Source organism: Netta rufina (assembly GCF_964035555.1).
Source record: "Netta rufina genome assembly, chromosome: 28".
In the NCBI taxonomy this organism is placed as follows: domain Eukaryota; kingdom Metazoa; phylum Chordata; class Aves; order Anseriformes; family Anatidae; genus Netta; species Netta rufina.
Window position 1 is genome coordinate 5,455,604 of NC_140152.1, and position 27,877 is coordinate 5,483,480.

Here is a 27,877-nt window from a genome sequence, read left to right on the forward strand (position 1 = left end):
CCCCCGTCCCGGTTCGCGGCCGGTTTTTGGGGTGGGGGGTGGGGGGTCAGACACGAACCCTTCCCCGCCCCCGCCGCCGCCCCCCGGGGCTCTGCGGGATGTCCCCGGCCGGCAGCCCCTGATCCCCTAATCCCCTAATCCCTTAATCCCGGCACCCCCCCGGGGGCCCCGCGGCGGCAGCGGGCGGGGAGGTGAGGTGGGGGGGGGGGGGAACGGCGAGGGGGGGAGACGGGAACCGCAGGACCCGGCTGGGGAAACTGAGGCACGGGCAGCGCCGGGAGCCGGGGGGGTCGCGGGGCTCCGGGAGGGCTCCGGGGGCTCCCCCCGAGGCTGCCCCCGGTGGGGCTGGGGGCTCCTGCCCGCCCCCAACGCGGTTTTGGCCCCCGGAGCGGAGATTTGGGGGTTGGGGCTGGAGCTGGGGGGGGGGCTCCTCCCCTCTGAGCCCTGGGGAGCAGCACCGGGAGCCCCGGCACATCGCCAGGAGGCACCGGAGAGCCCGGGGCTGGGGGCTCGGGGCTGGGGGCTGGGGGCTGGCACCCACCCAGCGGCCGGCACCCCGCAGGACCCTCGCCATGGCCGTGGGCACCCAGCTGGGGCTGCTGCTCTGGAAGAACCTCGTCCACCGCCGGCGGCAGCGGGTGAGCATCGCCCCCGGCACGGGGCGGGGGGCTCCCGGGGGCGCTGGGTCCGCTGGGGATGGGGGCTGCCCCCCCCCACACCCCCACCCCCACCGCGGTGTCCCCCAGGTGCAGCTGGCCATCGAGCTCCTCTGGCCCCTGTTCCTCTTCGTCATCCTGATCGCGGTGCGGCAGTCCCACCCGCCCTTCCAGCAGCACCAGTGTGAGCATCCCCGGGGGGGCACTGGGAGGAGGCGGCGGATGGGGGCCGGGGGCTCTCCCCCCTTTGGGTGCGTGGGGTCTGGGGGCACCCGGAGCCACCTCCCCGTCTGCCGCAGGCCACTTCCCCAACAAGGCGCTGCCGTCGGCGGGGACCCTGCCCTGGCTGCAGGGCATCATCTGCAACGTGAACAACCCCTGCTTCCAGCACCCCACTCCCGGGGAGGCCCCCGGCGTGGTGGGCAACTTCAACGGCTCCATGTGAGCTGGGGGCCGGGGGGCCGGGCGCGGGGCAGGGCTGGGGGCTCCGCTCACCGTCACCCCCCCGGTGCGTGCCCGCAGCCTCTCCCGCCTGCTCGCCGAGGCCCGCCGGGTCGCGCTCCACGCCGAGGGGCAGCAGCTCCCGCAGCGCTTGGCCCAGCTCCTGCCCGCGCTGCGGGGTCTGGGGGCGCTGAGCACGGCCCCCCCGGCCCGGCCGCTGCGGGACTTGCTAAGGGAGGACGAGACCTTGGAGCGCTTCCTCCGCACCAACGCGTCCCTGCCGCCCGCGCTGGTGGAGGAGCTGCTGGGGGCTCGGCTCAACCCGCGCGCTGTGAGTAGCGGCGCTGGGATCTGTGGGTTTGTGGGGGTCCCCACGCTGCCTGACCCTGCCCGTCGCCCCCCACCCCCAGCTCTTCTCCGGGGGTGTCCGCGCCCCGCTGGAGGCCGTGGTCTGCAACGGCTCGGAGCTGGGCGCCTTCCTCGAGGGGTGCGACGCCGCCGGCACACGGCGCCTGCAGCGAGGGCTGTGCACCCTGCCCGGCCCCACGCTGCGCGCCCTGGGGGTCGCTGTCCTCTCGCAGCTGGACCTGCCCCGGCTGCTGGCGGTGAGTCCAGGCTGGGGGGCGCAGGACAGGGACCCCCCCCCAGCCTGGAGCAGCCGTGAGCCCCGCTCCCCGCACCCCCATCCTGCAGGAGAGGCTGAGCTCAGAGGCAGACGGTGCCGTGGGAGCCCTGGGTCCCTTCCTGCGGGGCGCTGAGTCCCTGCTGCGGGAGGTATCGTCCACAGCCCCCCCCGGTGCCCCCACATCTTGGCCCCCTAGCCTGGGGCTTGCCCGCAGCCCCCTCCCGCTCTCCCCAGGTCTCCTCCATGGGCAGCGTGGCCGAGCTGCGGCACGAGGTCAGGGCGCTGCGGGGCGCAGGCACCTCGGGCGCCTTTGGGGCACTGTCACGCATCGCCTGCGGGCACCCCGAGGGCGGTGGGCTCAGGGTCCCCTCCCTCAACTGGTACGAGGACAACGATGTCAAGGCCTTCCTGGACCGTGGCGGCTCCGAGCGGGGCGCGGGGACCCCGGACAACGGCAGCAGTGAGCGGGGCTGCAGCGGGGCTTGGGCAGGGACCCTCGGGGCTGCCCCAGGGGTGGGTGGCGGGGGCAGCGCGGGGGCTGAGCGCTGCGCCCCCCAGGTCCGTTCTGCAGGGAGCTGATCCGCAGCCTGGAGGCCACCCCGCTGTCGCAGCTCTTCTGGCGGGGCATCAAGCCCCTCTTTGTGGGCAAGATCCTGTACACGCCGCCTGGCCCCGCCACCGACAGCATCATGGCCGAGGTGAGCGGGGTGCCGTGCTGGGGGGGTGGCACCCACCCGGCCCCCCCTGACCCCGTGTCCCGTGCAGGTGAACCGCACCTTCCAGGAGCTGGCGGCGCTGCGGGATGCAGCGGGTGCCTGGCAGGAGCTGGGACCCCAAATCCGCGCCTTCCTCAACAGCAGCCTGGAGCTGCAGGTGCTGCGGGTGCGTACCCAAAAAGCAGGGGCTGCGGGCAGCCCAGGACCCTGGCTGGGGCTGGGTGCGAGGCCGTGCCCTGACTTTTTACAGGAGCTGCTGCTGGCGCCGGGGACGGCCCCGCTCCTGGAGGGGATCCTCAACGGCACCTCCTGGACCGCGTCGGCGCTGGCCCGGTTCCTGGCGGGGCCGGCAGCGGGGCCGGGGCTCAGCTGGCAGCAGGCGCTGGATGAAGCTGACGGGGTGGTGGGCACGCTGTCACAGCTCCTGGAGGTGCGTGCCGCCCCGCCGGCCCCACACACCGGCTGCCCGCACCCTGCTGAGCCTCTGCCCGCCCGCAGTGCGTCCGCGTGGACAAGATCGAGGCGGTGGCCACCGAGGAGCAGCTGGTGGCCCGCGCCCTGGAGCTGCTGGAGGAGCGGCAGTTCTGGGCCGCCGTCGTCTTCCAGCCCCCCCTGAGCGCCTCGGCCACGGCGCTGCCCCCCCACGTGCGCTACAAGATTCGCATGGACATCGACGATGTCACCAGGACCAACAAGATCAAGGACAGGTCTGGGGACACGCGCCCTGCCCGCGCCTGTTCCCCCCCCCGGGTCAGGGGCGTCCCCTGTTCCCCCCACCCGTTCCCATCACGCTGCTCTGCCCCAGGTTTTGGGACCCCGGCCCCGCAGCCGACCCCTTCAGCGACCTGCGCTACGTCTGGGGCGGCTTTGTCTACGTGCAGGACCTGGTGGAGCAGGCGGTGGTGCGGGTGCAGAGCGGGGCGGCCCCGCGGACGGGGGTCTACGTGCAGCAGATGCCCTACCCCTGCTACGTGGACGACGTGTGAGTGGGCGGCGGGGGCACCCCCGGCACCGCGGGACCCCCACCCTGAGCCAGCCGCCCTCAGCACCGCGGGGCCGCCGCCGTCTCCCCCAGGTTCCTGCGGGTGCTGAACCGCTCGCTGCCCCTCTTCATGACGCTGGCCTGGATCTACTCGGTGGCCATGATCATCAAGGGGGTGGTGCACGAGAAGGAGGCGCGGCTCAAGGAGACCATGAAGGCCATGGGGCTGAGCAGCGGCATCCTCTGGCTCAGCTGGTTCCTCAGCAGCTTCATCCCCTTCCTCCTCAGCTCTGCCCTCCTCGTCCTCATCCTCAAGGCAGGCCGCGGGGCTGGGACGCGGGGGACGGCTGAGTGCTGGGAGCCAGCCCCGGGGCGGGGGGGGCTCAGTGGGCTCCAACCTGCCTCGATTCGCAGCTGGGGAACATCCTGCCCTACAGCGACCCGGCCGTCGTCTTCCTCTTCCTCGGCACCTTCTCGGTGGCCACCATCTGCCAGTGCTTCCTCATCAGCACCTTCTTCCTCCGCGCCAACCTGGCCTCGGCCTGCGGCGGCATCGTCTACTTCTCCCTCTACCTGCCCTACGTGCTGTGCGTGGCCTGGCGCGACCACGTCACCTTCCCGCTGCGCGTCCTCGTGGTGAGCGGCCCCGGCCCCCTCGCCCCCCCCGGGTGTGGGGTCTGGGGGCTCAGGAGCCCCCGGTTGGGGGCTTTCCACCCACGCCGCCGTCCCTGCCACCGCAGAGCCTGCTGTCGCCCGTGGCCTTCGGCTTCGGCTGCGAGTACTTCTCGCTGTACGAGGAGCAGGGGGTGGGCATCCAGTGGCACAACCTGGCCGTCAGCCCGGTGCCCGGAGACCCCTACAGCTTTGCCACGGCCGTGGGGCTGCTGCTGCTGGACGCTGGGCTCTACGGGCTGGCCACCTGGTACATCGAGGGCGTCTTCCCCGGTGAGCGCGGAGCCCCCAGCCCCTCACAGCCCCTGTGCAACCCCAGCCCCGCTCAGCCCCGCTGTCCCTGCCCGCGTCAGGTCAGTACGGGGTCCCCAAGCCCTGGAATTTCCCCTTCCTGAAGAGCTACTGGTTTGGAGAGCCGCCCTCGGCCGGGCACCCCCCGTTTCCCACCGATCCCCTCACTGCACCCCAAGGTGAGCCCCTGCCCCCCCCCAGGGCAGCCTGGCTGGGGTGGGAGCCCCACCACGAGGGGTCCTGCCCCATTATGGGGGGGTCCTGCCCTGCCGTGAGGGGTCCTTCTGGCCGTGACCCTCCGGTGGCTCCCAGTGCTGGTGGAGGAGCCGCCTGCCCAGCTGCAGCCCGGGGTCTCCATCCGCAACCTGGTGAAGATTTACCGCAGCAGCAACCGCGTGGCCGTCAACGGGCTGAGCCTGGACTTCTACGAGGGCCAGATCACCTCCTTCCTGGGCCACAACGGGGCCGGCAAGACCACCACCATGTGAGCCGGGGGACCAGGAGCTGCGCCACCCACCCCAGGGATGGGAGCTGAGCCCCAGCGCTGGCCCCGTCCCATCCCCTCTGCCCCCACCTGGGTCCCCATGAGCATGGGCTCGGAGCACCCCGTGTGGGATGGGGCGAGCTGTCCCTGCGCCTGTCACCCCCCCCTTGTGCCCCCCACCCCTCTCCAGGTCCATCCTGACCGGCCTCCTGCCCCCCACCTCCGGCACTGCCTACGTGCTGGGCTGGGACATCCGCTGCGACATCGACAGCATCCGCAAAACCCTGGGGATGTGCCCGCAGCACAACGTGCTCTTTGACATGTAGGCAGGGCAGGGCAGGGCTTTTGGGGGGGCTGGCACAGCGGGACCCCCCGGTGACCCCCCCCTGCCCCGCAGCATGACGGTGGAGGAGCACATCTGGTTCTACGGGCGGCTGAAGGGGCTGGCGGAGGAGCAGGTGAAGGCGGAGATGGAGCAGCTGCTGCGGGACACGGGGCTGCCCCACAAGCGCCACGAGCAGACCAGGAACCTCTCGGGTGCGTGGGGCAGGGCTGTGCCCCTCCCCCAGTGGTGGCACCATGGCTTCAGCCATCCCCAACGTCCCCAACGCCATCCGTGCCGCCCCACAGGGGGGATGCAGCGCAAGCTCTCGGTGGCCATCGCCTTCGTGGGCGGCTCCAGGGTGGTCATCCTGGACGAGCCCACGGCCGGCGTCGACCCCTACTCCCGCCGCAGTATCTGGGAGCTGCTGCTCAAGTACCGCAAGGGTGAGGGCAGGGTATGGGGCTGGGGACCCCAAAGGGGACTCAGCAGGGGACCTGGCTTCCCCCTTTGTGCCCGTGAGCCCCCAGACCCCAAGGAACAGGAGCAGGGCACGAGGGGAGCGCGCTGTGGAGCGAGGGGACGTGGGGAGACGCTCGTGGCAAGGGTCCCGCGGCCAGCAGCGTGGCTGTGCCCCCCCAGGCCGCACCATTGTCCTCTCCACGCACTACATGGACGAGGCGGAGCTGCTGGGGGACCGCATCGCCATCATCGCGCAGGGCCGGCTCCGCTGCTGCGGGTCCCCGCTCTTCCTCAAGGCCAGGCTGGGCACCGGCTACTACCTCACCCTGGTGAAGCGGGAGCAGGCTGAGCCTGGCAGCACCCCCAAAAAGGTGGATCCCGCGGCCCCTCCGAGACAAAAGGGTGCCCGGTGCCTCCCTGCCCGGCTCTCAGGGCCCCGAGCCCTGGGTTTTGCCGCGTCCTGCTCCACGCTCCGCCTGCCTTTCCCTGCAGAGCAGCAGCGGCTCGGAGCGCAGCGGTGACACCGGGCTGGGCAGCGAGCAGGACAGCGAGGCCAGCACCGTGGGTAGGGTCCCCGTCCTGCCCGGGCACCCCTGGGTGCTCCGTGCCCCGCAGACCCCCTCCCCAGGGTGCACCGGCTCTGTCCCCGGGTCCCAGCCCTCCCTGTCCCCCCCAGATGTGCCCCAGCTCTCGGCGCTGATCCAGAAGCTGGTCCTCGGCTCCCGGCTGGTGGAAGACGTCGGGCACGAGGTGCTCTTCGTGCTGCCCTACAGCGGGGCCAAGGACGGGGCCTTTGGGGAGCTCTTCCAGGAGCTGGACGCCCGCCTGGGCGAGTTGGGCATCTCTGGCTACGGCATCTCGGACACCACGCTGGAGGAGGTACCGCAGGAGCTGCCGGATGGGGTGCCCGTGGCACTGGGGTGCCCCCCCTGCCCAGCGGGGTCTGCGCTGCCAGGGAGGGGGCGCCTGCTGCCGTGGTGGGTGCCAGCCCCTTGCCTTCTCTCAGATCTTTCTGAAGGTGGCCGAGGACTCCGGGGTGGATGGTGACAGGACAGGTAAAGTGCCTTGGTGCTGGCTGGAACCGGGCTTCGGGACAGCGGGGTGCAGGTGGGGGGATGCTGGAGTGAGCGCTGCGCCCGTGGGAGCAGGGGGTGCCTGCCCGGAGCACCCATGGGTGCAGGGAGGTGCCAGAGGCTGGGTCCCCCATCCCGCCCTGATGCTCTGACCCTGTTTTATCAGGCACCAGGAGAACATCCCAGCCAGGGCGAGCAGCAGGCACCGGCGAGGAGGGGGACAGCGGAGCGGCTGATGGGGAGCTGGGTAAAAGGGGGGAGCTGGGGGCCCCTGAGCTGCCCAGCCCCTGCTGCTGGGTGCCCCCCCTGCACCCCTAGGGCTGGGGCAAGGACCCCGGCACGCGGCCACCAGTGCAGGCAGGGGTGGGTGGAGGATCAGGGGGTGCATCGGGGGATGTACCCAGGCCCCTTCTCCTGGGGTCAGAGAGAGCTCTGCGTGGGGATCTGGGGGGCAGGGGGCCCGCAGTAGCCATCGTGGCTCTAGCCCTTTCCTCTCTCCTTCACGCTGAGCCCAAGGAGCCCGGAGAGGTAGGAGCTGGGGGGCTGGGGGCTCCCCTGCATGCACGGGGATGTCCCTGCCAGCAAACCGTGCCCCCCCGAACCCGGGCTGAGCCCCTGCCCCTCGCTGCTGGGGGGCCGGGGCAGGACCCGTGTGTACCCCTTGCAGCGGAGGAGCCGCAGGAGACCGACCTGCTGCGTGGCACGGCCGAGGGCAGCCGCCGGCTGCGGGGCTGGGCGCTCACCCGCCAGCAGCTCCGCGCCCTCTTCACCAAGAGGCTGCTCCACGCCCGACGCAGCACCCGGGGATTCTTCGCGCAGGTACGGCCGGAGGGAGCCCCCCCTGCAATGGGGTGGGAAGGTGCGGGGCAAGCCCTGACCCCCCCCTCCCCATCCTGGCCCCGCAGATCGTCCTGCCTGCCGTCTTCGTCTGCATCGCGCTGCTCTTCAGCCTCATCGTGCCGCCCTTCGGGAAGTACCCGCCGCTGCGCCTCGAGCCCTGGATGTACGGGCAGCAGTTCACCTTCTTCAGGTGCGAACCACACCCTCTGTCCCCCCTCCCACCCCCCCAAGATGCTGTCTCACACCTCCACCCCTTGCAGCGATGATGCCCCAGGGGACCCCGACACGGCTCGGCTGCTGGGCGCCCTCCTGGCCGAGCCGGGCTTCGGCACCAAGTGCATGAAGGAGGCGGCGGAGGCGTGAGTGGGGGCACGGGGCTGGGACGGGGCTCGGCCTCAGGGCCCCCCGCTTGTGCCAGGCTCCTGATGGGGGTCCCCGTCCCCACGGTGCCCGGTGAGCAGGACGGGGCCGTGCCCACCGGCGTCCCGCCCCGACGGCTTCTGGCAGCCCCCGGCCCCCCCCGGCCGTGCTGGAGGTGCTGCAGCGTGGGAACTGGACGCGGGCTGAGCCGTCCCCCCCGTGCCAGTGCAGCGGGCCGGGGGCACGCAGGATGCTGCCCGAGTGCCCCCCTGCAGCCGGAGGGCTCCCCCCGCCACAGGTAACCCATGGGTGCTGACGGTGCTCCGGGGGGGGTGGCGGTGGGGCCGTGTGTCCATCCATCCATCCATCCGTCTGTGTGTCCCCGGCAGGTGCAGAGGGGCACGGGTGACATCCTGCTGAACCTGACGGGCAGGAACATCTCCGACTACCTGGTGAAAACCTACCCCCAGCTCATCCGCCAAGGGTGGGTGCTGGGGACGGAGCCGTGCTGTGTGCGGGGACCCTGTGGGAACAAGCAAGCCTTTGGGACGGGCTGTGACCCCAGGGGGAGCAGGGTGGGATGCTGGGGACCAAGCCCAGCCCCGGCTGGCCCTACCTGTGGGGTGTCCCCGCTGGTGGCAGTGAGGACACCTGGGGATGGAGGGGGACAGCGATCCGGCTCGTGGCCGGGCTGTGACACCTCACTGCAGCCCCTCCTCACTCATGTGCCTTCCCCTGCCCCATTTCTTCCAGGCTGAAAACCAAGAAGTGGGTGAATGAGCAGAGGTGAGGCTGGGGAGGGGCTGGGAGGCGGAGGGGGTGGCCGTGGGATGCCGGGGATCATTTGGAAGCTCCCGGTTCTCCCCACGCGCCCAGGTACGGCGGCTTTTCCCTGGGTGCTGGCAGCTCCCAGCTCCTGCCATTGGCAGAGGAGGTGGACAGGGCGGTGCAGGAGCTGCGGGCGCTCTTCAACATCACCCAGGTGTGGTCAGGGTCTCTAGTTTGGGGTCTGTGCCCGCCCCGGGTGGGCTCTGGCACGAGCCTGCTCCTCACCCCTCGTCCTGCCCCAGGACAGCCACACGGACCGGCTCCTGGGCAACCTGAGCCGCTTCTTCGAGGGCTTGGATGCTCGCAGGAACATCAAGGTGAGCCCCGGCCGCAAAACCCAAGGGAACCCCGGGGCTGGGAGCCAGCAGGACCCGCGGCACCCGGCCAGACCCCCGGGCTGGCGGAGGGGAGCTGATGGAGACCCGGCTCCGAGCTCACTGGGTGCCCCGGGGCCGCAGGTTTGGTTCAACAACAAGGGCTGGCACGCCGTGGTCTCCTTCCTCAATGTGGCCAGCAACGCGCTGCTGCGGGCACGGCTGCCCGCAGGCGCCGACCCCGCGCTCTACGGCATCACGGCCACCAACCACCCCCTCAACCTCACCAAGGAGCAGCTCTCGGAGGCCGCCCTGTGAGTGCCGGGCCTGGGGGTCCCGTGGGGCGCCCCGCCGCTCCCTGACCCCGCTGCCCCGCGGCAGGATGGCCACCTCGGTGGACGTGCTGGTCTCCATCTGCGTCATCTTCGCCATGTCCTTCGTGCCGGCCAGCTTCGTGCTCTTCCTCATCGAGGAGCGGGTCAGCAAGGCCAAGCACCTGCAGTTCGTCAGCGGGATGAAGCCCCTCACCTACTGGCTGGGCAACTTCGCCTGGGACATGGTGGGATGGGGGCGAGGTGGGGCAGGCGTGCGGCTCCCAAGGGGCCAGACCTTCTTCTTCATCCCCTCCTGGGTTTCTCTGTGCCCACAGTGCAACTACCTGGTCCCCGCGCTGCTGGTGGTCCTCATCTTCCTCTGCTTCCAGCAGAAAGCCTACGTGTCCTCAGCCAACCTGCCCGCCCTGGTCCTGCTGCTGCTGCTCTACGGGTGAAGGGCCGGTGGAGACAGGCACTGGGGCGAAGCCCACCCGTGGGCCAAACCCTGGGACGGGGCAGGGGGAGCCCTGGGGGCTGGGGAGCGCCCCTGGGGGGGCCGTCATCCTCAGCCCCTCTTCCTCTGCCCCTGCAGCTGGTCCATCACCCCCCTGATGTACCCGGCCTCCTTCCTCTTCAGCATCCCCAGCACTGCCTACGTGGCCCTGACGTGCATCAACCTCTTCATCGGCATCAACGGCAGTGTGGCCACCTTCGTGCTGGAGCTCTTTGTGGACCAGGTGAGCCCCCAGACCCGTCCCGTCCCCCCCCGGGGCCGGCTGGCACCACCGGCTCCCCCCACTCCCTTCCTTGCTGCCCCGCAGAAGCTCAACGACATCAACCGCGTCCTGAAGAAGGTTTTCCTCGTCTTCCCCCACTTCTGCCTGGGCCGAGGCCTCATCGACATGGTGAAGAACCAGGCCATGGCCGACGCCTTCGAGAGGTTTGGTGAGTCTGGGGGCGCTGGGGCTGCCCCCCCCTGCCCAATGCCCCGCCAGGGCGGGCAGCCCCCTGCGGTGCCCCCCCCCCCGTCCTGCAGCCCCTTTCCCCTCCTCTCACAGGGGACAAGCGCTTCGTGTCCCCCCTGTGCTGGGAGCTGGCAGGGAAGAACATGTTTGCCATGGCCGTTGAGGGCGTCATCTTCTTCCTCTTCACCCTCCTGCTGCAATACCGCTTCTTCCTGCGGCTCCGGTGAGGGCCGGACGGGGGCAATGGGGGGTGGCTGGGGGGGTCCTGGAAGTGCCCCGCCGCTGTCGCCCCCAGGCCCCGGGCTCTGCAGCTGCCCCCGCTGGGGGACGAGGACCAGGACGTGGCCCAGGAGCGGGTGAGGGTGGGCAGTTCCCCACGGCACGGCGCCGTCCTGCTGCTGAAGGACCTGACCAAGGTGCGTGGCCGGGGCTGGAGCCTCTCCCGGAGCCCCCGGTGCTCCTGGAGGGACAGTGGGACGTGTCCCGTGGGCAGGGGACGCTGTGCATGTGGTGACCCCCTCGCCCACAGGTGTACCGGCACCAGCGGGCTCCGGCGGTGGACCGGCTGTGCCTGGCCATCCCGGCCGGGGAGGTGGGTGCTGGCGGCACCGCGGGCTGCGGCGGCACCGGGGCTGCTGCTGACCCCGCGCCCTCCCCAGTGCTTCGGCCTCCTGGGGGTGAACGGCGCCGGGAAGACGTCCACCTTCAAGATGCTGACGGGGGACACGGAGGTGACGCTGGGGGAGGCCTGGCTGAAAGGGCACAGGTGGGAGCGTGCGTGCCTTCATCCCCTCCACACCGTGCTCACGCTTGCTCTCATCCCACAGCCTGCTTTTGCTCCTCTTCGTGCTCATCCCTGCAGCGTGCTCATCCCTAACCTGCAGCACGCTCAGCCTTATCGCTGTCCCTGCGGCTTGTCCTCTGTCCCTGCAGCTTGTCCTCTGTCCCCGCAGCTCGTCCTCTGTCCCCGCAGCGTGCTCACCCTGTCCCTCGCCCCTCGTCCCGCAGCGTGCTGACCGACCTGCAGTCCGTCCACCAGAACATGGGCTACTGCCCGCAGTTCGATGCCATCACGGACCTGCTCACGGGCCGGGAGCACCTGGAGTTCTACAGCCGCCTGCGTGGCGTGCCGGAGGAGGAGATCCCCAGGGTACGGCCCGTGCCCCGACCCCCCCGCCTACCCCTCCTGGCCCCCTGCTCAGCCCCTCCGTGCCCTCCCCAGGTGGCTCAGTGGGGCATCGCCAAGCTGGGGTTGGAGCCGCACGCGGACCGGCCTGCGGGCAAGTACAGCGGGGGCAACAAGCGCAAGCTCTCCACAGCCATCGCCCTCATCGGCTGCCCCCCCGTCATCTTCCTGGTCAGTGGGGGCAGTGGGGGGGGGGTCTGGTGGCCATGGGGCAGGATCTGGCCCTGCCCGGGGTTGACAGCTCCCTTGCAGGATGAGCCCACAACGGGGATGGACCCAGGTGCCCGGCGGTTCCTATGGGACTGCATCCTCAGCCTGGTCAAGGAGGGCAGGTCCGTGGTGCTCACATCCCACAGGTGAGATGAGGTGGGTCCCGGGGGGGGGTCCCAGGGGCTCCCCCCGGTGCCTCACACCTCCCTCCCTCCCTTTTTGCAGCATGGAGGAGTGCGAGGCGCTGTGCACCAGGATGGCCATCATGGTCAACGGCCGCTTCCGCTGCCTGGGCAGCGTCCAGCACCTCAAGAACAGGTACGGGGGGCTGAGGGGGCGCCCCCGGCCTGGTGCCGGGACGGGTCCCTGCAGCTCCATCCCTGTCTCCAACACAGGTTTGGGGACGGCTACACGGTGGTGGTGCGGGTGGGAGGCCCCGGGGCTGCACCGGGGCCTGTGGAGGGCCTGATGCAGCGCTGCGTGCCCGGCGCGGTGCTGCAGGAGCGGCACGGGGGCACCCTGCACTACCGCCTGCCCTCCCGCTCCTGCTCCCTGGCCAACATCTTCAGCATCCTGGCGGCCCACCGCGGCCCCTGCCGCATCCAGGACTACTCCGTGTCCCAGACCACCCTCGACCAGGTGATGCAGGACAAGGGGACGGGGTGGGGGGCAGGGGGGTCGCAGCCCCTCACCCTCCTGTCCCCGCAGGTCTTCGTGCGCTTTGCCAGGGAGCAGGGCGATGGGGACCCCGAGGGGGACGTGGACCCTGGGCAGGACGCGGCCGCGGTGCCCGGCCCGGGGCTGGCGGCGTTCCTGGAGGATGAAGGCTCCCGGGAGAGCGCGGTCTGAGCGGGGGCTGTGCCTGCAGCCCCCTCCCCAGCTGTGGGGGGCCGGGGCTGCTGGGGGGCCCTGACCCGTTTTGGGCTGGGTGCTGGGCTGGCCCTGGCATCCCGGCTGTTTTTTTTTCTGTTCATGCTGCTGTGCAATAGTGAGTTAAATAAATTAAATAAATCGAATAAATTTAAAAAAATGAATAAATTGAATAAATTAAATAAATGAATAAATTGAACAAATGGAACGAAATAAGGGCTGGGGGTGGCTGCTGTGCGGATCGGTGGGGGCCCAAAAATATGGAACGCTTCACGAATTTGCGTGTCATCCTTGCGCAGGGGCCATGCTAATCTTCTCTGTATCGTTCCAATTTTAGTATATGTGCTGCCGAAGCGAGCACGACCTACGCTTCCCCCACAGCCCTATTTAAACCTCCCTCATTTTATAACTTTCAGAACACAGCGAGTTCTTTTCTCAGTGCTCACACCCCTATCCTTATAAACTCACTCTCCGAGCGCCACTACGCCTTACTTTTCATCCCAACCTGTTTATTTCCTCCTAATTTTTGTCTTTTTGGGGGCTGAGCCTTCCCGAAGCTCAGCCGGTCTCGCGCGGTGCATGCCGGGACGGAGAAATTAATTTACATACGAGGGGCGGAGCCTGCCGCGGTCCGCCACCGTCCCAGCATCCCCTGCGCGCAGGGCCGGCGGGGGGAAGATGGCGGCGGGGCGCTGAGGGGCGGCGGGGCCGCGCGGAGGAGGAAGAGGAGAAAGGAGGAGGAGGAGGAGGAGGAGGAAGGCGGCGAGCGGCGGGGGGAGGAGGAAGGAGGAGCGCGGCCCGAGGTGCCCGCACCGCTCCCGGAGCCGCCCATGGCCGCGGGGCCGGCCCGGGAGCCGCCTCCCCGCCGGGCCTGCTCGGGGCCGCGCCGAGGCCGCGGCGGGCGCTGACCAACGGGGCCGGGCCCTCAGCGGGGGGCGCCCCTCGGCTCCCCCCCTCCCCACCCTTCTCCGGGCCGCGATGTCCGAGAACAACCCGCCCCACGCCGCGCACCAGCACCCGGCCACCCACGGCGGGGCCGCCGGGGGGAACGGGCGCGGCGTGCGGAACCCCACCGGCAACCAGAACCCGCTGATCAACGTCCGCGACCGCCTCTTCCACGCGCTCTTCTTCAAGATGGCAGTGACCTACGCGCGGCTCTTCCCGCCCGCCTTCCGCCGCGTCTTCGAGTTCTTCGTCCTGCTCAAGGTGAGGGGCTCGGTGCAGACCCGGGGCTGCCCTAATCTGGCTCCTAAATGCCTCCAGCCCTCGGTTCTGCCCCGTCTCCGGAGGTGTTTGCGCTGTCTGAACCCGGCCGGCGCAGGCCCAGCGAGGTGTAAGGAGCTGTAGGGACGCTCGGCAGTGCCCTGGCTGTCAGAGCTCTGCTGCGAGCCCTGGAGGTGCAGAGGGAATCGCTGAGCCCGCTCCATAGGCGAGGCAGGGGCAGAGGCAGGTGTGGGTGTGGAAGGTTTCGTGGTGGTTCCAGGGGATCACACACGAGATGCGTGGCTGCTGGGGTGTCATTGAGTTGTGTCTCTGCTAGAAGTGAGCAGTGCACAGCCCCGGCTTGTCGCTACTTCTGTGTAGTAGTCAACACCCTCGGTTGTTCCTGGACAGCATCAAACTTCCACTAAACCGGATAGAAGCCTGCCTGCGGTCTTGTTGATGTGGGTGCAGCTCTGGAGACCTTGCACGTAAATGGGGTCTGGAAGTTGAGTCCTTCCCCTTGGGAGTCAGGCAGTGATGGGCAAAATGGCCCAGTGCTGTCCGTGGGGGAAGTGGCCTTTGGGTTAAATGCCCCCAGGGCTGCCAAAGCTCATCTCACCAGCGCCTGCTGGAAATTAAGGGTGAGGGGCAGAGGGGAGGAGAGGTAGCTAGGGAAGAACAGCACGTCTCTGCTGCAGGTTTCAAAAATTTGGCTGCTTAACACAAGAAAACATTTGGGATCTGTGTCTTATGCTGCACATAGACGTTTTCTCCCTGTCTGAGAGGCGTTCAGGATTTTAACCTCTCTCCTTTCTCCCCCCGTTGTGTGACTGGATTCAGGCAGACGGGGAGATCAGAGTGGAGCCAGTGGCCAGGCTGGCAGGTGGAGCGAGCGGTCCAGCTGGTAGCAGTTCTGTCAGAGCACACCTGAGGAAATAAAAATACTCACAGGGCACCTGCAGAGAGCACTGCCTGCCCCCTCAGGGTCAGAAGCCAGCCGGGCTTTCAGCCTGCTCCATGCAGGGAGCAGCAGCAGGAGGTGGCAGAGGGGAATTCCTGAGGCTGCTCCTGCTTTGGTGGCCTCGCCGCCGTTCTTCCTGCGCCGAGGGAGCTGTTTGTGATTTACCTTCCCCTCGTCTTCCTGCGCAGCTCCCCCGCAGACGTGGTGTTTACCAGTCTGTGTTCACAGCAAATAGGTCAGGAGCAGCGGGTGCAGGGACAGCTCGTTGAATCAAGAGCGGGCACACGAAGTGCTCCCGTGCTGCTTCCTGGGCTCCTGCTCCTTGGAGCTTTGGGCTGTGAACTTTGGACGGCGTTGGGTAACGTCGTGCTGGATTTATCAGCCTCGCTGCAGGGAGGGAGTTTTATTAGCTCGCTTTGTTTTGCTGTGACCCACAGCTGTTCCGTGAGCCAAAAAGCATCTTCCAAGTAGAACGGGCGTGCTTCAGCCTGAAAGGCCTCGCTGGTGGGTGACAAACTGCCTGAACTTGGGGCTGGACGCGCACTCTCAGAGCAAGCCACTTGATTTTTAATAATAATGTCCCTTTGCAGCACTGGCTGACGCTTTGGGGCTTTATTTCTTCTGGTGTGATAAGCAAGAATTTTCAGTCTGGTTGCCTGTAAGAGGCTCCAACAGAGACTTGCTTAAAACTCTTTTGGGACGTTACAACGTTGGTAGGACGGAAAACCAGAATCAGCTCCGAGTTTGTTGAATTAGTGGGCAGGAGCCCTCTGTAGCTTTAAACACGATGCAGGAACTGAAAGGTGCCTGCTGAGGATCGCTGACCCTGGGTGATAAATAGGGACCGTGCCGGAGGGAGCAGAACCAGGCTGACAGTAAGTCTGTCGTGTGTCAAGGGTCCAGAGCCTGCAGCAGTCCTGAACAATCCTCCGGACCCTCCTGGCACATCCTCAACTTTCAGAGGCTGACGCTTCTGCCCCGGGTTTTGTGTTGTGGTCTCGCAGCTGGTTGTCTCTTCTTGTGCAATCAGGCAGCCTTCCCCGAGCTTCAACAGGAAATGTTCGACAGGAAGGGTTTTGTGCGGAGAGGGGAATGGTGGACAGCCAGAGAAGGATGTAGTTTGTTGAACCCCATGGTTCCGTTCCTGTTTTTTTGGTGGTGTTTGGGACCTCGGCATGCGTTCGTTCTGCTCGGGTGGTTTTGGTTCCCAGGACCTTGTGTGGGGCTGGGGCTGTGGCCGCGAGCTGTGCCGGCCAGCAGGATGCGTGTACTTCGTGCAGGAGGTGGCAGGACCCCGGCCCCGTGGGCAGGCAGGGATGGGTCCTGCTTCTGGTGAGTTTGTTGGTGCTGAAACCGCAGCTCTGGTGTTCTGGAGGCCGCTTGAGCTCAGTTCATCGGCAGGTAGCTCTCTGCAGGGCTTTTATTTGCAGTTCAGAAGTGCTTCTTTCCCTGCTGTGCTCAACATCTGGCCTGACCGAGCAGAGATTAACCACAGATCTGTCTTAACGCCTCCTAATCTTCCTGCGAGAGCTTCGGTAGCCTTTCCTCGCGGCTGTGTTGAGTGAGCAGTAGATCAAAGCAAGTCTTGGGTTTAGCAAAGTGAGCTGTGGGTTGGCAAAGTTTCGTCAAGACGCTGCTTTGGCTCTTTGAAACGAGAGAGAACTCAGCGGTAAGCCGTGTGGGGCCTGGTCTGTACCCACCTGCAGTGCCCCTGGGGCTCGGGACGAAGCACTTTGCCCCAGAACACGCGGAGGGAAGGCAGCGGGCGCCGGGCACGGGGTTTTGTAAGAGTTGGTGCTTTGTGACCCGAGGCAGCGCGCACACACTGCCGACGTGCCCCTTGGGTGGCAGCCGGCCAGCGTAGCACCCACAGCACACTTGCAGTGGCGGAGAAGTTTTGGTCAAAGGCACCTTGGAAACTGGTTCCCAGGAACAGCTTCAGGCCTCTCCTGGTGCTTACCCTGGAGAGAGGAGGGCTCAGCGCGTTGAAGAGGCTTCAGGAGGACAGAAAGCACAGGGAGAGTTTTGACATTTGTCTGTGGGGCTGGAAAAGTCGCCCAGTTCTAGGCTGCCTTATTCTTTGGTGTGAAGACCACCGGGGTTGGAAAGCATAAAAGCTCTTGTCCACTTGCAGATCTGAGGTCTTTATGGGCAAAGAAGAGATGGTCGAAACTGGGGAGCCTGCGAACAGGCAGCGCTGGGCCAGGCTAACGGTGTCTGCTTTGTGTCTTGCCCTGTCCAGGCTCTCTTCGTGCTCTTCATCCTGGCTTACATCCACATCGCCTTCTCCCGCTCGCCCATCAACTGCCTGGAGCACGTGCGAGATAAATGGCCGCGCGACGGCATCCTGCGGGTGGAAATACAGCGCAACTCGAGCCGGGCCGCCATCTACCTGCAGTTCTGTGGAGCTGAGAAGTTCCCAGGAATGGTGGCCGAGCCCGCAGCTGAGGAAGAAGAGGAGGAAGAGGAGGAAATGACTGTGGATATGTTCGAAAACAGCTCTATCAAGGTAAAGGCACGCTCCCTGTGTACACGGGGGGAGGCGAGGGTTGGTTTGGGGACGAGCAGTTTGTTAATGCAGTCTTTGTGAGTAAGCTGGGGTCCCTCTGTTCCCTCGGTCACCTGGCACACGGTGTGTTCCCTTGGCTTTTCCTGTACCTCCCAGTTAGCCTCTTCTGTTTTAAGACAGAACTTAAATGCTGAGAAGCCGTCCTCTCCTGGCTTCCTTCTGGTGGCTGGGGCACAGGGGGAGCCCAGAAGGCTGGAGCTGAAGTGACTGCTAACGTGACTTGTCCACGGTTTTCCCACAGTTTGAGCTGGATATCGAGCCCAAGGTGTTCCTCAAGCCGTCCCGGATGAGCAGCACCGAGGCGCTGAGCCGCAACGAAAGCCAGGAGTTCTCGTTTAGTGAAGCGGCCACTAAAGGTATGCAGCCTCTGCGGGAGACTGTGTCCGAGTTTGAGATGCTAACTAGAGCAGGTAAAGACAACTTCTGCTGCTATCTGTGCTCCCCCCTTCCCCTGCACCTTCCCTGCGCCTCTCATCCCGGCTTTTCTGGGGCTGTGCACGGTGACCTTAAACGTCCCCAGGCTATCCCCGACGCTTTCACCTGTGGTTAACCGTGTCCCTGCTAACCACAGACCTACAGCAATGTCTTCCCTTTGGCTGGGGGGGCTGGGAGTTGGGCGGGTGCATCTGGGGGACGAGGTTTGCTGAAGCCTTCTGGGCTGGCATCATGTTTCTGCAGCGATCGCTGCCAGATAGCTCAGATGAATGCGAACCTCCCTCTCCTGAGCGTTCTGCATTTACTGTCCTCTGGAGACCCGCGGGGATCCAACTGACGGTGCACATTCCTCGCTGCATTAACAGGATTTGGGCTGTATTTTGGGGCCCTGACTCAACACCAGTACCTGCAAGAGCAAACTAATCTGGAAAGCCACCAAGCAAGTTTCAGGAGGTTGCGAGATGCAGCCTTGCTGTTCTGCGTCGTTCAGAATATGGCTCAGGAGATCGTCCTGCTGCCTCCCTCCGCTGTTTTGGTGTGAACTGCTAAAGTTTCCTAAATGCTAGAGGGAGATTCGGTGGCTTTGTTTGGTTTAAAATGGAATTCCAGTGTTAGAAAACTTTTGTCAGGGGAGGAAATCTGTTTAAAAAAAAAAGTTTAAAACGAGAAATACGACAATTGGATCCTCATTTGCCTTTTTCCCCTTTGCTCTTGCCCTGGAAGTACTGGGGTTCTTTGCTCTTCAGCAGTACTGGGTGTTCTAGCAGTGGAGGATTGTGAGGCTGGACGTGGCAATAGCGCCGTTCCCTTGGTCTTGCAGAGTTTTGCTTGATGCTGATCCAGAACTAATTAGTCCCGTGTTTAAGATGATTAAGTCTCCTCAGGCTGGAGAACATGTAAATATTTTGGGTGCAATGCCTTCATTAATAGTTGCTTAAGTTCTGTAAGAGCCCTGTTGTACAGCGCTGCCACCGCCGGGCTGGGCCTTGCTGTGCTGAATGCCCAGTGGGAAACGATCCAGAGACATGGTAGGAGAGAGAATCGTGCCCCTTGTTAACATAGCCCCAAAATTCATCTTTTCAAGTGGGTCTTAGAGCCACAAATGCCTGTTTGCGGTGTAATTCCAGCTCCTCTGTTCTGTAAGTACCCCAAGTTCAACGTTTAGGCAGAATGTGTTGCCATGGAAGAATGCTGTGTGATACCAATGGAGTAATTCTTTTGTTGGTACTTCAACGCTTCATTTGCATTTGAACTTAAAACTGTTTTTGTTTCAGTTTTAGTTTTCATTAAAAGCACCAGCCGGCATTTGCTGCCCAAGAAATGCGATCTCTCTCCTAGGCAGTCAGGGAGGTTGACTGGGCCCTTCTGTCAGTGATGTGTCAGCCTCGGTCGGGTGAGGCAGACACGCTTCTTCCATTGTTGTATCCTATTAAACGTTTTTGGTGGTGGTGTTTCAGACAGGTAGCAAAAGCATTAATTTGTAACTGTCCTTAAAAAAAAAACAACTTCAGACACTGAAGGCTTTTCTAATCTGTAGTTGCTCCTGCCTAGTTTTTGAGATTTGTAATTGCAGCAGTGACCTCTACCTCTGCGTCCAGAGAAGTGCAGTGCTAGTTGTCCTTGCCTTCTTTACTTGGTGCTCAGCAGCTGAGCTGGTGCTCAGTTTATTTTCCTGCTGTTTCCTGAGCAGTGAAGAAGGCAGAAACTGAATGCAAAAATGAGTAGCGTGGGGCAGATTCTGGATGGTGCTTGACACAGCTTGAAAACTCTGCCTTGAAGCTCTCCCGGAAGCTTCACATTAAGGACTAACATCAAGGGAATGGGCTTCGGTTTCGAGAACTCATATCGATTCATTTTAAATTGGTTGAAGAAAGCCTGGAACGTGTTCACAACTGATTACGTTTTCAAGAACGTGGTGATATGGGTGGAGGGAGTCCAGAGGTGCTATTTCTTCTTGGCCACTGTCTGTGAACCCTGCTGTTGAGTCTCCCTCCCACCCTCTCTTGCAGTGTGGCCGCAGGAGGAGTACATCGTGGAGTACTCCTTGGAGTACGGCTTCCTGCGCCTGTCCCAGAGCACGCGCCAGCGCCTCAGCATCCCCGTCATGGTGGTGACGTTGGGTGAGTGAGGGAGCCAGCCCGCTCTGGTGCACCTGTGGACGCGTGTTCCTGCAGATACCCCACTGCTGGCTCTCGTCAGGATGTCAGTCATGTCCCATCTACTCCTTATTAGTCTTGTGGAAACTATTTATAACGGCTGATGGCGCTCATTTTTCATGTGGGAGAGCTGCTTTATGGAGCCGTTACTGCTGCGGTAGGTGGTACCTTCCCAAGAGGAGCTCTCTGCAGTGCTGGAGCCTGTTTCTGTTCCCGAGCCTTAATGTTGCATCCAGTACAGGTTTCTCACGGAGGAAGGAAAGGCCTGGTGGTACTGAGGGTGCTGTTTCGGTGCAGTCCAACTGGACTGCTTTGTTTTGTGGTTTAGAGGCTTGAAACAACACAGCCCTTTGAGGCAGAGACACTGCAGCGTGTAGCAGAGCAGCAGTGCTCGTGCCCAGTGGTGAGAGCTGCTGGGTGTGCGTCAGGGACCTGCGCAGCGCTTTCTCAGCCCACTTCTGTGCCCCTGCCAGCACCAGCAGACCGTTTTCATGGGGCAGCGTTCTCTTCTGGCATTTACTCCGTTCAATTCAGAGCCGTGTTCTCAAACCTTCTCTTGCCTGTGACGTTAATTGATCTGTAATGAGCTGGTGCTGCAGCGATTGGACTAGATCGCGTTACTCGCTCCTAACCAACCTGAAGCACAGCTGGGCTGGAGTACTAAGCAGAGACTCCATACGGTTAATGGGCAGTTTCCATGTTAAATGGTTATTTACTGACCTGGGCTTTCCCATTCAGCTAGACAAATTCCTTCATAATTATCCTACTAATTTACTGAAAAATGGTTTGTTTCTGGGCTTTCGTGTTAATTGGATTTGGGGTATTTTTACCAGCTGAGCAGTGTTTGTACAGCAGAATGCACTTGGATGTTTTGTACCATCTTTGTTAGTGCCCAGAGCTGTGGGGAGGTGTTGGTGGGCTCCAGCAGCACCACGCGGAGCCCAGCTGATGGCTGAAAAGCCTCTGCAGTCCCTCTGAGCTTTACCAGAACTAATTTCTCTGGGCCATTACTTGGGGGTGAGCCTTTTGTTGCTAGGGACTCGGTCTAAGCTCAGGAGGCAAATTCCCTTTGTGTGTGTGCCAATGAGAGGATCACAGCCCTGGTGGAATTCTTAAGGCCTGATTGGCGCTGGCACTTGGCCAGCGTGGCTGTATTTGTCTGTGTGACATTTTTCCCTCCCAGCCCTGCCCAGTTTAGTTACGCTGCCAGAGGTTCAAGTGCAGGCACAGGTCTGCTGGCATGTGTGTCCTTTTAAATGATGAGAAGACTGCTTGCCTTCCTCCTCTGTGGTGTAAGATCTGAACAATCTGATTTCTGTGTCTATGTTCTGTCTAGATCCTACCAGGGATCAGTGCTTTGGGGACAGATTCAGTCGTCTGTTGTTGGACGAGTTCCTGGGTTATGATGACATCCTGATGTCAAGTGTCAAAGCCTTGGCTGAAAATGAAGAAAACAAAGGTAAGGCTTGGAAGATTCACTTTCAGCAGCTGTGCAGAGCAGGTGGTGGCTTTTCTGTGGATGCATGAATATTGTCTTCTGACTATTGATTAATCTCTGATGCAGTTCACTGCGTTACGGAGGGGTGTTACTGTCAAGGACAAAATGAAACAAATGGGAGGGGAGAGACATCTGCAAACATGACTTCCTTATTGCGCTGCATAACAACGGGGTGCAGCCGTGCAGAGGGGTTGCCTTAGATCTCCTGCCTTACATCCTAGTTCTTCAGAAGTTTGGTCTTGTTTTGTGAGGTGGTTACATTGGGGTTGTGTGGTGGTTTTGTTTTTTTTCCCCCCAGGTTTCCTTCGCAACGTGGTGTCTGGAGAGCACTACCGCTTCGTCAGCATGTGGATGGCCAGGACTTCCTACCTGGCAGCCTTTGTCATCATGGTGATATTTGTAAGTTGGCAGGAGCCGGGCACTGCCTGGACTCTGAGCTCAGCTGATCAGCATGTGGGTGAGGTTTTATGTCACAGTACAGGTCTGAGCTCATAGCTGCTTCTAAAGCTAAGCCACCGGAGCATGCAGCTCTACTGATTTTTTTTCCCCTAATGCGGGTGTTTAGTGTCCAAAAAGTGAAGCAAACAGAGGAGCGGAAATAGAATGAAATAATGGCTTTGTTGTCAAAGGAGAGATCCAGATTAGAGTCTCTTAAGTGTAATTAAATGCTCAGGCTGCCAAGACACGGGGATTGCCAAGGCAAATTTGTCCTCAGATTTTTAAGAGTGGGTCCAACTAATGTGCCAGGGCTGATCAAAGTAGGATCAAATCTCCTGTGACTACATGTGTGACCAGGCGATTGAAGATCAGTATGAGACAAGACTTCAAGTGATAACTGAGCCTGTGTTCACAGTCGTGGGTGACTGTCTCCCTTTGTGCCTGATGTCCCATTGATGCAGCTCCTTGTACAACAAAGTCACTGCCAGTGAGAGGAGAAATGGCAAAGAACACAGGGTGACCTCTGTTGGAGAAGTGCTGGGAGGAGCGCAGATACAGAATGGGAGCAAACCCCAGTTCCAGTTCTGCTGCTGTTTGGTTTGGCCACTGCTCAAATATTCAAAATCAGTCTCTTTACAAACAAATTACTTACTGTCTGTTTCACTGCAGTAATGCAAAGATTAATTGCTGTTTGTGAAGTCCTAATTACTTTTTGGGAAATTGGTCTGCATAGCTCTAACTGAGGAACGTGGGATATGCACAGCATTCAGTGCAGTGTTGGGAGTCCAGGCTCACCTGTCTGAGCCTCTGCTGTAGCGTGATTTTGAAAGAAACCCTGACCCTGTGTGGCTCTAACAGTGGCCTCTGTTCTCATGTTTCAGACTCTGTCCGTTTCGATGCTGTTGCGCTACTCGCACCATCAGATCTTTGTCTTCATTGGTAAGGATTCGCTGAGGGATTTAGGCTGATTTTAGGACAATGTGCAGCCCACTCCAGCGCGGTGTATTATGTCTATACCCTGAACTGTTGTGGTTCAGAAGAGTCCTGCATGTAGCTGAGCAGGAACTCTATCCCACCTAGATCCCCCTGCACCATGTGTCCGAGGGCTGTTCTGTCCCCTGACAAGTATCAGGGACAGCGGGCGTGGGGCAGTGGACATCACAACACGCTGCAGAGCTCTGAGTGGGGAGTGGTGCTGGGGTGGGGGGCTCCTTGGTCCCATGTTCACTTTGTGATGTGGTGTTTTCCTTCTTGCAGTTGACCTGTTACAGATGCTGGAAATGAACATGACAATTGCATTCCCTGCGGCTCCCCTGCTCACTGTCATCCTGGCCCTAGTAGGTAAGGATGTGGGCTCACTTCTTGTTTATGTGCAGCAACTCCCTCAGGGATCGGTAGGAAGTATAATTCCCTGTTCTGACCTGGCCACGGCAGGTGGTCGGTGTCTGCTCCTCACGAGGTGGAAGGCTCTGGAGTTTGCTGGCACAGTGAGCTGCGTTGTCCTTCTGTGTCCCCTGGAACAGCAGTTTGTTTGGAAGTCCCATAAACTGAACCTTTGTCCATCTTCAGTTCATTTCAGATTCCCCCTTCCTGTAATTAGCACAGTTGGGATTTTAAACAAAGCCACCAAAATCTCTGCTGGCCAGAGCCAGCTGATCCTCTGGCCTGCGTAGTGATTGCAGCCAGCAGGGAGACTTGTTTGACCGCAGCTGGTGCTTTAAGCAGAGATGAGGTTGTCCTGCTGTGTTTTTTTGCCATACAGTCATAGAGCCCCAGCTCTGGGAGGGATGTGGGATTTCTTCAAGCTGTAACTGCCCTGCAACGTGCTGACATCAGGCACCTCTCTGTCCCGTAGGTATGGAGGCCATTATGTCGGAGTTCTTCAACGACACCACAACTGCGTTTTACATCATCCTTATCGTGTGGCTGGCTGACCAGTATGATGCTATCTGTTGCCACACCAATACGAGCAAGAGGCATTGGCTAAGGTATGAGGAACTCAGTCCCATATTGCACAAACTCACTGCATATCCTCATCTCTGGTGGGGGCCTTCTTTAGATCCCTTCTTTAGATCCTTTCCAGTCCTCCCAGGAGAGCTTCCACTCCTGAGAGCTGTGTGTCTCCTCAGGAGCTGCCCTGTGTGTCACGGGGTCCAAAGTGCAATTATTTTCCACTTCAGCTCGTGCGTGGAATCACCCCTACCCTTTGTCTGCCCTTTGTTTTGTTTAGTTGAAGACCTGTTCATAGTGAAGCATGAACATGTGGATAGTGAACGTGCATGTTAATGGGGGTCTGCACCGCCCTGTGCAAAATGCACCAGCTCAGAGCAGAGTTATGAGTGAAAATAAACTCTTGTTTGTCCTGTCCATTGATGTATCCTGGTATCTGCTGCCTTTCTGTGCAGGTTCTTCTATCTGTACCACTTTGCCTTCTATGCTTACCACTACCGATTCAACGGGCAGTACAGCAGCCTGGCTCTCGTCACCTCGTGGCTGTTCATCCAGGTGAGTAGCTGCCATTTCTGCTCCTGTTCCTGCAGCCAGCTGCATGGGGGCACGTGCCATCGTGGTGAATTCAGTCCTGGTCCCTCAGAGGGCTCTGGCTGCCTGCAGTTTAAACCATTCTGTTGCTGATTGCGCTGGCTGAGCTGTTAAAAAGCGATGGAAATGAGCTGAAGTTTGGGCTTCATCAAACTCCTTGTCAAGCGGAGTTTGAGTAGCAATGTTTGCTTTTATAAGAGGTTAAAATAATCCCTGGTTTGAAAATGGAGCAATGGGAAGGGGTGGCTGTCAAACAGCAGGACTTTTTGGTCACAGGCTCAAATCCAGCCATGTGTCTGACAGTAGGCTGAGTTTTAGAAGGGGTTAGGGAAGGATTTCTGGCCCATCTCTGGATGTCTCACTGAGAATCTCCCATGCAGAAGCTGAGGAGGGGGTCGTGTCTGTGCAGTGCAGGTATTGGCAAGACCACTCCCAAACTGCTGTCTTCAGCATCCTGGTTCGAGCAGACCTCTTGTGTGTCTCTGGCTGTTGACCTGCCCCTTTCCTGCTGTGAGATGCAGACAGGGAACTGAAGATGGGCTGGAGATAAATGCCCTCACCCTTGTTCTGACCCCTACAAAGGAAGGGGCTTTGTGCTCTGTTACCTGTCTTCAGAGCTCTTCAGTTGCTCTCCGACAGCAGCTTGCAGGAGCTATGGTGGGAGGGATAAGAATTCTCTGCAGAATTTCAGGTGAGCTTCTGGACAGAGCAGCCAAATTCCGCAGTCACTGGCTTTACCAGGAGATGACAGAAGAGCTCTGCTAGGGAAGTCTAGGCTTGCAGCCCCATGAGTGACTCCTTTCCCTTTGCCTTCTCCAGCATTCAATGATTTACTTCTTCCACCACTACGAGCTGCCGGCTATTCTCCAGCAGATCAGGATCCAGGAGATGCTGCTGCAGAACCAGCAGGTGGGCCAGGGGACGCAGACGACGCTCCAGGACAACCTCAACAACAACACCACCGCCGCCCCCGTCGAGGTGGGGAGCCGCCGGCCTCACCTGGCCGCTGGCCCCGCCGGGGAGAGCAGCGGCCCGGCCGCGCTGACCCCCAGCGAGGCCTCCAGCGTCATCGCCGCGGCCACGGCTGGGAGCGACCTGAACTGGGTCGCCGAGACGGCCGCCATCGTCACGGAGGCCTCGTTTCTCTCCGACCTGAGCTCCACCCTGCTGGAGCCCAACGTGGTGCACGAAGCCATGGCCAACGGGAGCCCTCAGGACGCCGCCGCCTCCAGCCTGGTTGCCCGCATCAGGGTCAGCAGCGACCACCCGGAGACTGCTGTGGGCTCCATCACCATCGAAGTCACTTCGACGGCCGTGGTTGCTGCTGCAGACGTGCCCCCCGCCGCAGAGGCGGCGCCGGCTGCGCCCCCCGGCCCGGTGCAGGAGGACGGGGCCTCTGTCCCCAGCCCTTCCCCTGCCGAGCAGACTGAGGCCGCGCGAGGCTCAGACAGCCGAGCAAATCCTAGCAGCAAGAACTGCGCTGCAGACGGCGGCGTGGCAGAGCCCCCCCCAGCCCCTGGGGAGAACACTGATCAGGACAAACGCTCGGGCCGTGCTCTGGGGGACCGGGGGGAGAGCGGCCCTTGCCCTGCACCAGCGGATAGTACAGCCAGCTCCGGGCCGTGCTCGGAGCCAGACTCGAGGAGCCTGTCTTGAGTCCCTGTCAGTGTCCTTCTGGACTGCCAGGAAGGCATCTGGATTTCGTTTGTTACTATTTCTCACTTCACCATCATCCTTAACCCATGAATTCCTCTTAGCGGAGGCAGAGCAGCTGGGACAGAGAGAAGGTGCTGCAGTGAACTCCCCTGGGAAAAGCGCGTGCTCCTGCACGGGAGGAGAGGCTGGTGCGTGTCAGACTGCTCGGTGCCAGCTGCTCCCCGCGGGGAGGGTGCGAGGTCCCAGCGCCTGCGGGGCCTCGTGCTGCCCCTGGGGCTCTGTCCTCAGTGTCACAGCTCCTCCTGGCCCCGCTGAGGTGGTGTTTGCAGTCCAGGCGTTGCTTGCAGACATGAGCTGGTTTGTGATGAGCCACGTGTGTGTGCAGCAGCTCTGGTCAGAACAGCAGCTGCATGTGAGCAGGGGCAGCCATGCTTGGGAGAAAACTGGTAAACTTTCCTTCTCTAGGGAAAAAGAAGCTCAACACCTTCCCCTGACACTGGGGCTGCTCCCACCAGAGCAAAGCTGGCCAATAACCAAAGCAGAAGCTGCATTTTAGCCCTGTTTTGTTTTCTTTTTGTTTTTTTCCCCTTGAATTTCACTTGGTCAGGGGGTTGGGAGGTAGAAGCTGCCCTGTGCAGGTAGAGCAACCACCCCAGGAAAGAGGCAGTGGAGAAAACATCTCAGCCTTGGAGAAATGCTCGGCCTTCCCCTGCTGGGGATCTCTGCGAGGCTTCCCTCATGTGGCCCCTCTTCAGTGCATGTGGCCCCGGGCAATTTGTAGTTGATGTCCTTTGGGAACTGATCCGGAGCTTTGGTGGCTGTAGAGATGGGGAGGGGAAGGACAGCAGCTCTGGCACCTGCAGCTGCAGGGGGTGCAGGTTGTTCTTCAGTGCCTTGTCCCTGCGGAGCGAGCGGCTTTTTGCTGGCTGGACTGGTGCTGCATGAGAAGGTTTAGCAACGAACCAAAACACTAAAGCTAAGAAATTTCAGCTGATTTTTTTTTTTTTTTCCCTTGTTCTCCTGGCAAGCCCTGTGAGCCCTGTGCACACAGCTGGCTGCCTGCCCCCGGGGTGGGTGCTGGGAAGGGGGATTTGTGCTTGTAGGTAGAGCAGAGCTCTCCCAAAAAAGGGGGTCGATGCACTAGAGTGTCACATCTGGGGGGCTTTGGGGGGCATTGGGGCTGCTGCAGAGCATCCCCGGGTCTCAGCCTCACCTCCCCACCCAGCAGTCAGCGCCTGTCCCTCTCCAACCTGCCTCCAGTGGCTTCCCCCAGCTCCCACGTCAGCACCATGAGGGCTCCCAGCCCCTCTGCATCTCCCACCCAGGTGCCTCCCCCCGTTTTTGTTTTCCTGTTGTCTCAAGGAGCCCTGGGTGTTGCTCTGGGGGGGGGCGCCCACTTGGTGACCAGTGCTGGGGGCTCCACTGCATGGACGCGCAAGAGGGAGGAGAAATCCGTCGGCTTTCAAGAGGGGTGGGAGGGGGAGGGAGGGAAGCAAACCAAATCATTTGACGAATGAAGAGTAGAGTTCATTCTATTTAATTAATGTACAAAATGTGTTTGTATATAATAATAAATATTATATCTAACAGCTGCTGTGGTGCTGCCCTGGTGTCCTGCTGGGATCCTGCTGGGAGGTGACGCGTGAGCAGCCCGGGGCCTGGCCGTGGGCTCAGCACCTCAACCCCTGGGTGCCTCTCATGCTGCTGGGGGGCTGGGGGGGCCCTGCTTGCCTGGCAGGGCTGAGCCTGAGCCCCTGCCCTCGAGTTCACCAGCGCTGGGCAGCGTTTGTGCAAGTGGGAAGGCTGCAG

At 62.1% G+C, this 27,877-nt stretch overlaps 2 protein-coding genes across 3 annotated transcripts; both read left to right on the plus strand.

Moving 5' to 3' along the window:
* Nucleotides 1–572: 572 nt before the first annotated feature.
* ABCA7 (ATP binding cassette subfamily A member 7) lies at nucleotides 573–12,718 on the plus strand (the record flags this gene model as incomplete). Its single annotated transcript, XM_084302565.1, is given in 50 exon segments — nucleotides 573–638; nucleotides 747–840; nucleotides 956–1,097; nucleotides 1,179–1,428; nucleotides 1,508–1,702; nucleotides 1,791–1,871; nucleotides 1,957–2,182; nucleotides 2,281–2,420; nucleotides 2,488–2,604; nucleotides 2,689–2,868; nucleotides 2,937–3,145; nucleotides 3,244–3,420; nucleotides 3,514–3,736; nucleotides 3,835–4,056; nucleotides 4,161–4,365; nucleotides 4,446–4,562; nucleotides 4,696–4,867; nucleotides 5,058–5,189; nucleotides 5,265–5,404; nucleotides 5,498–5,635; nucleotides 5,832–6,022; nucleotides 6,144–6,216; nucleotides 6,328–6,530; nucleotides 6,658–6,708; nucleotides 6,911–6,971; nucleotides 7,235–7,252; nucleotides 7,392–7,543; nucleotides 7,630–7,754; nucleotides 7,825–7,923; nucleotides 8,026–8,080; nucleotides 8,082–8,222; nucleotides 8,314–8,408; nucleotides 8,678–8,710; nucleotides 8,801–8,906; nucleotides 8,995–9,069; nucleotides 9,211–9,380; nucleotides 9,448–9,625; nucleotides 9,716–9,831; nucleotides 9,973–10,117; nucleotides 10,202–10,325; nucleotides 10,439–10,568; nucleotides 10,641–10,761; nucleotides 10,875–10,937; nucleotides 11,005–11,111; nucleotides 11,354–11,495; nucleotides 11,568–11,702; nucleotides 11,784–11,887; nucleotides 11,967–12,059; nucleotides 12,137–12,380; nucleotides 12,450–12,718. Coding segments are annotated over 50 exon segments (6,717 nt in total). The 3' UTR covers nucleotides 12,591–12,718.
* Nucleotides 12,719–13,336: 618 nt separating this feature from the next.
* TMEM259 (transmembrane protein 259) lies at nucleotides 13,337–27,534 on the plus strand. 2 transcript variants are annotated; one of them, XM_084302866.1, is made up of 11 exons: nucleotides 13,337–13,817; nucleotides 17,018–17,284; nucleotides 17,586–17,754; nucleotides 19,789–19,899; nucleotides 21,272–21,394; nucleotides 21,732–21,832; nucleotides 22,753–22,810; nucleotides 23,129–23,212; nucleotides 23,727–23,859; nucleotides 24,277–24,376; nucleotides 25,232–27,534. In XM_084302866.1, the coding sequence occupies exons 1-11, from the start codon at nucleotides 13,590–13,592 to the stop codon at nucleotides 26,066–26,068; spliced, it is 2,211 nt and encodes a 736-aa protein (XP_084158992.1). In that variant the 5' UTR covers nucleotides 13,337–13,589; the 3' UTR covers nucleotides 26,069–27,534. The 2 variants fall into 2 exon arrangements, with proteins under 2 accessions (XP_084158992.1, XP_084158993.1); XM_084302867.1 differs by having other exon boundaries at nucleotides 17,586–17,700.
* The last annotated feature ends 343 nt before the right edge of the window (nucleotides 27,535–27,877 follow it).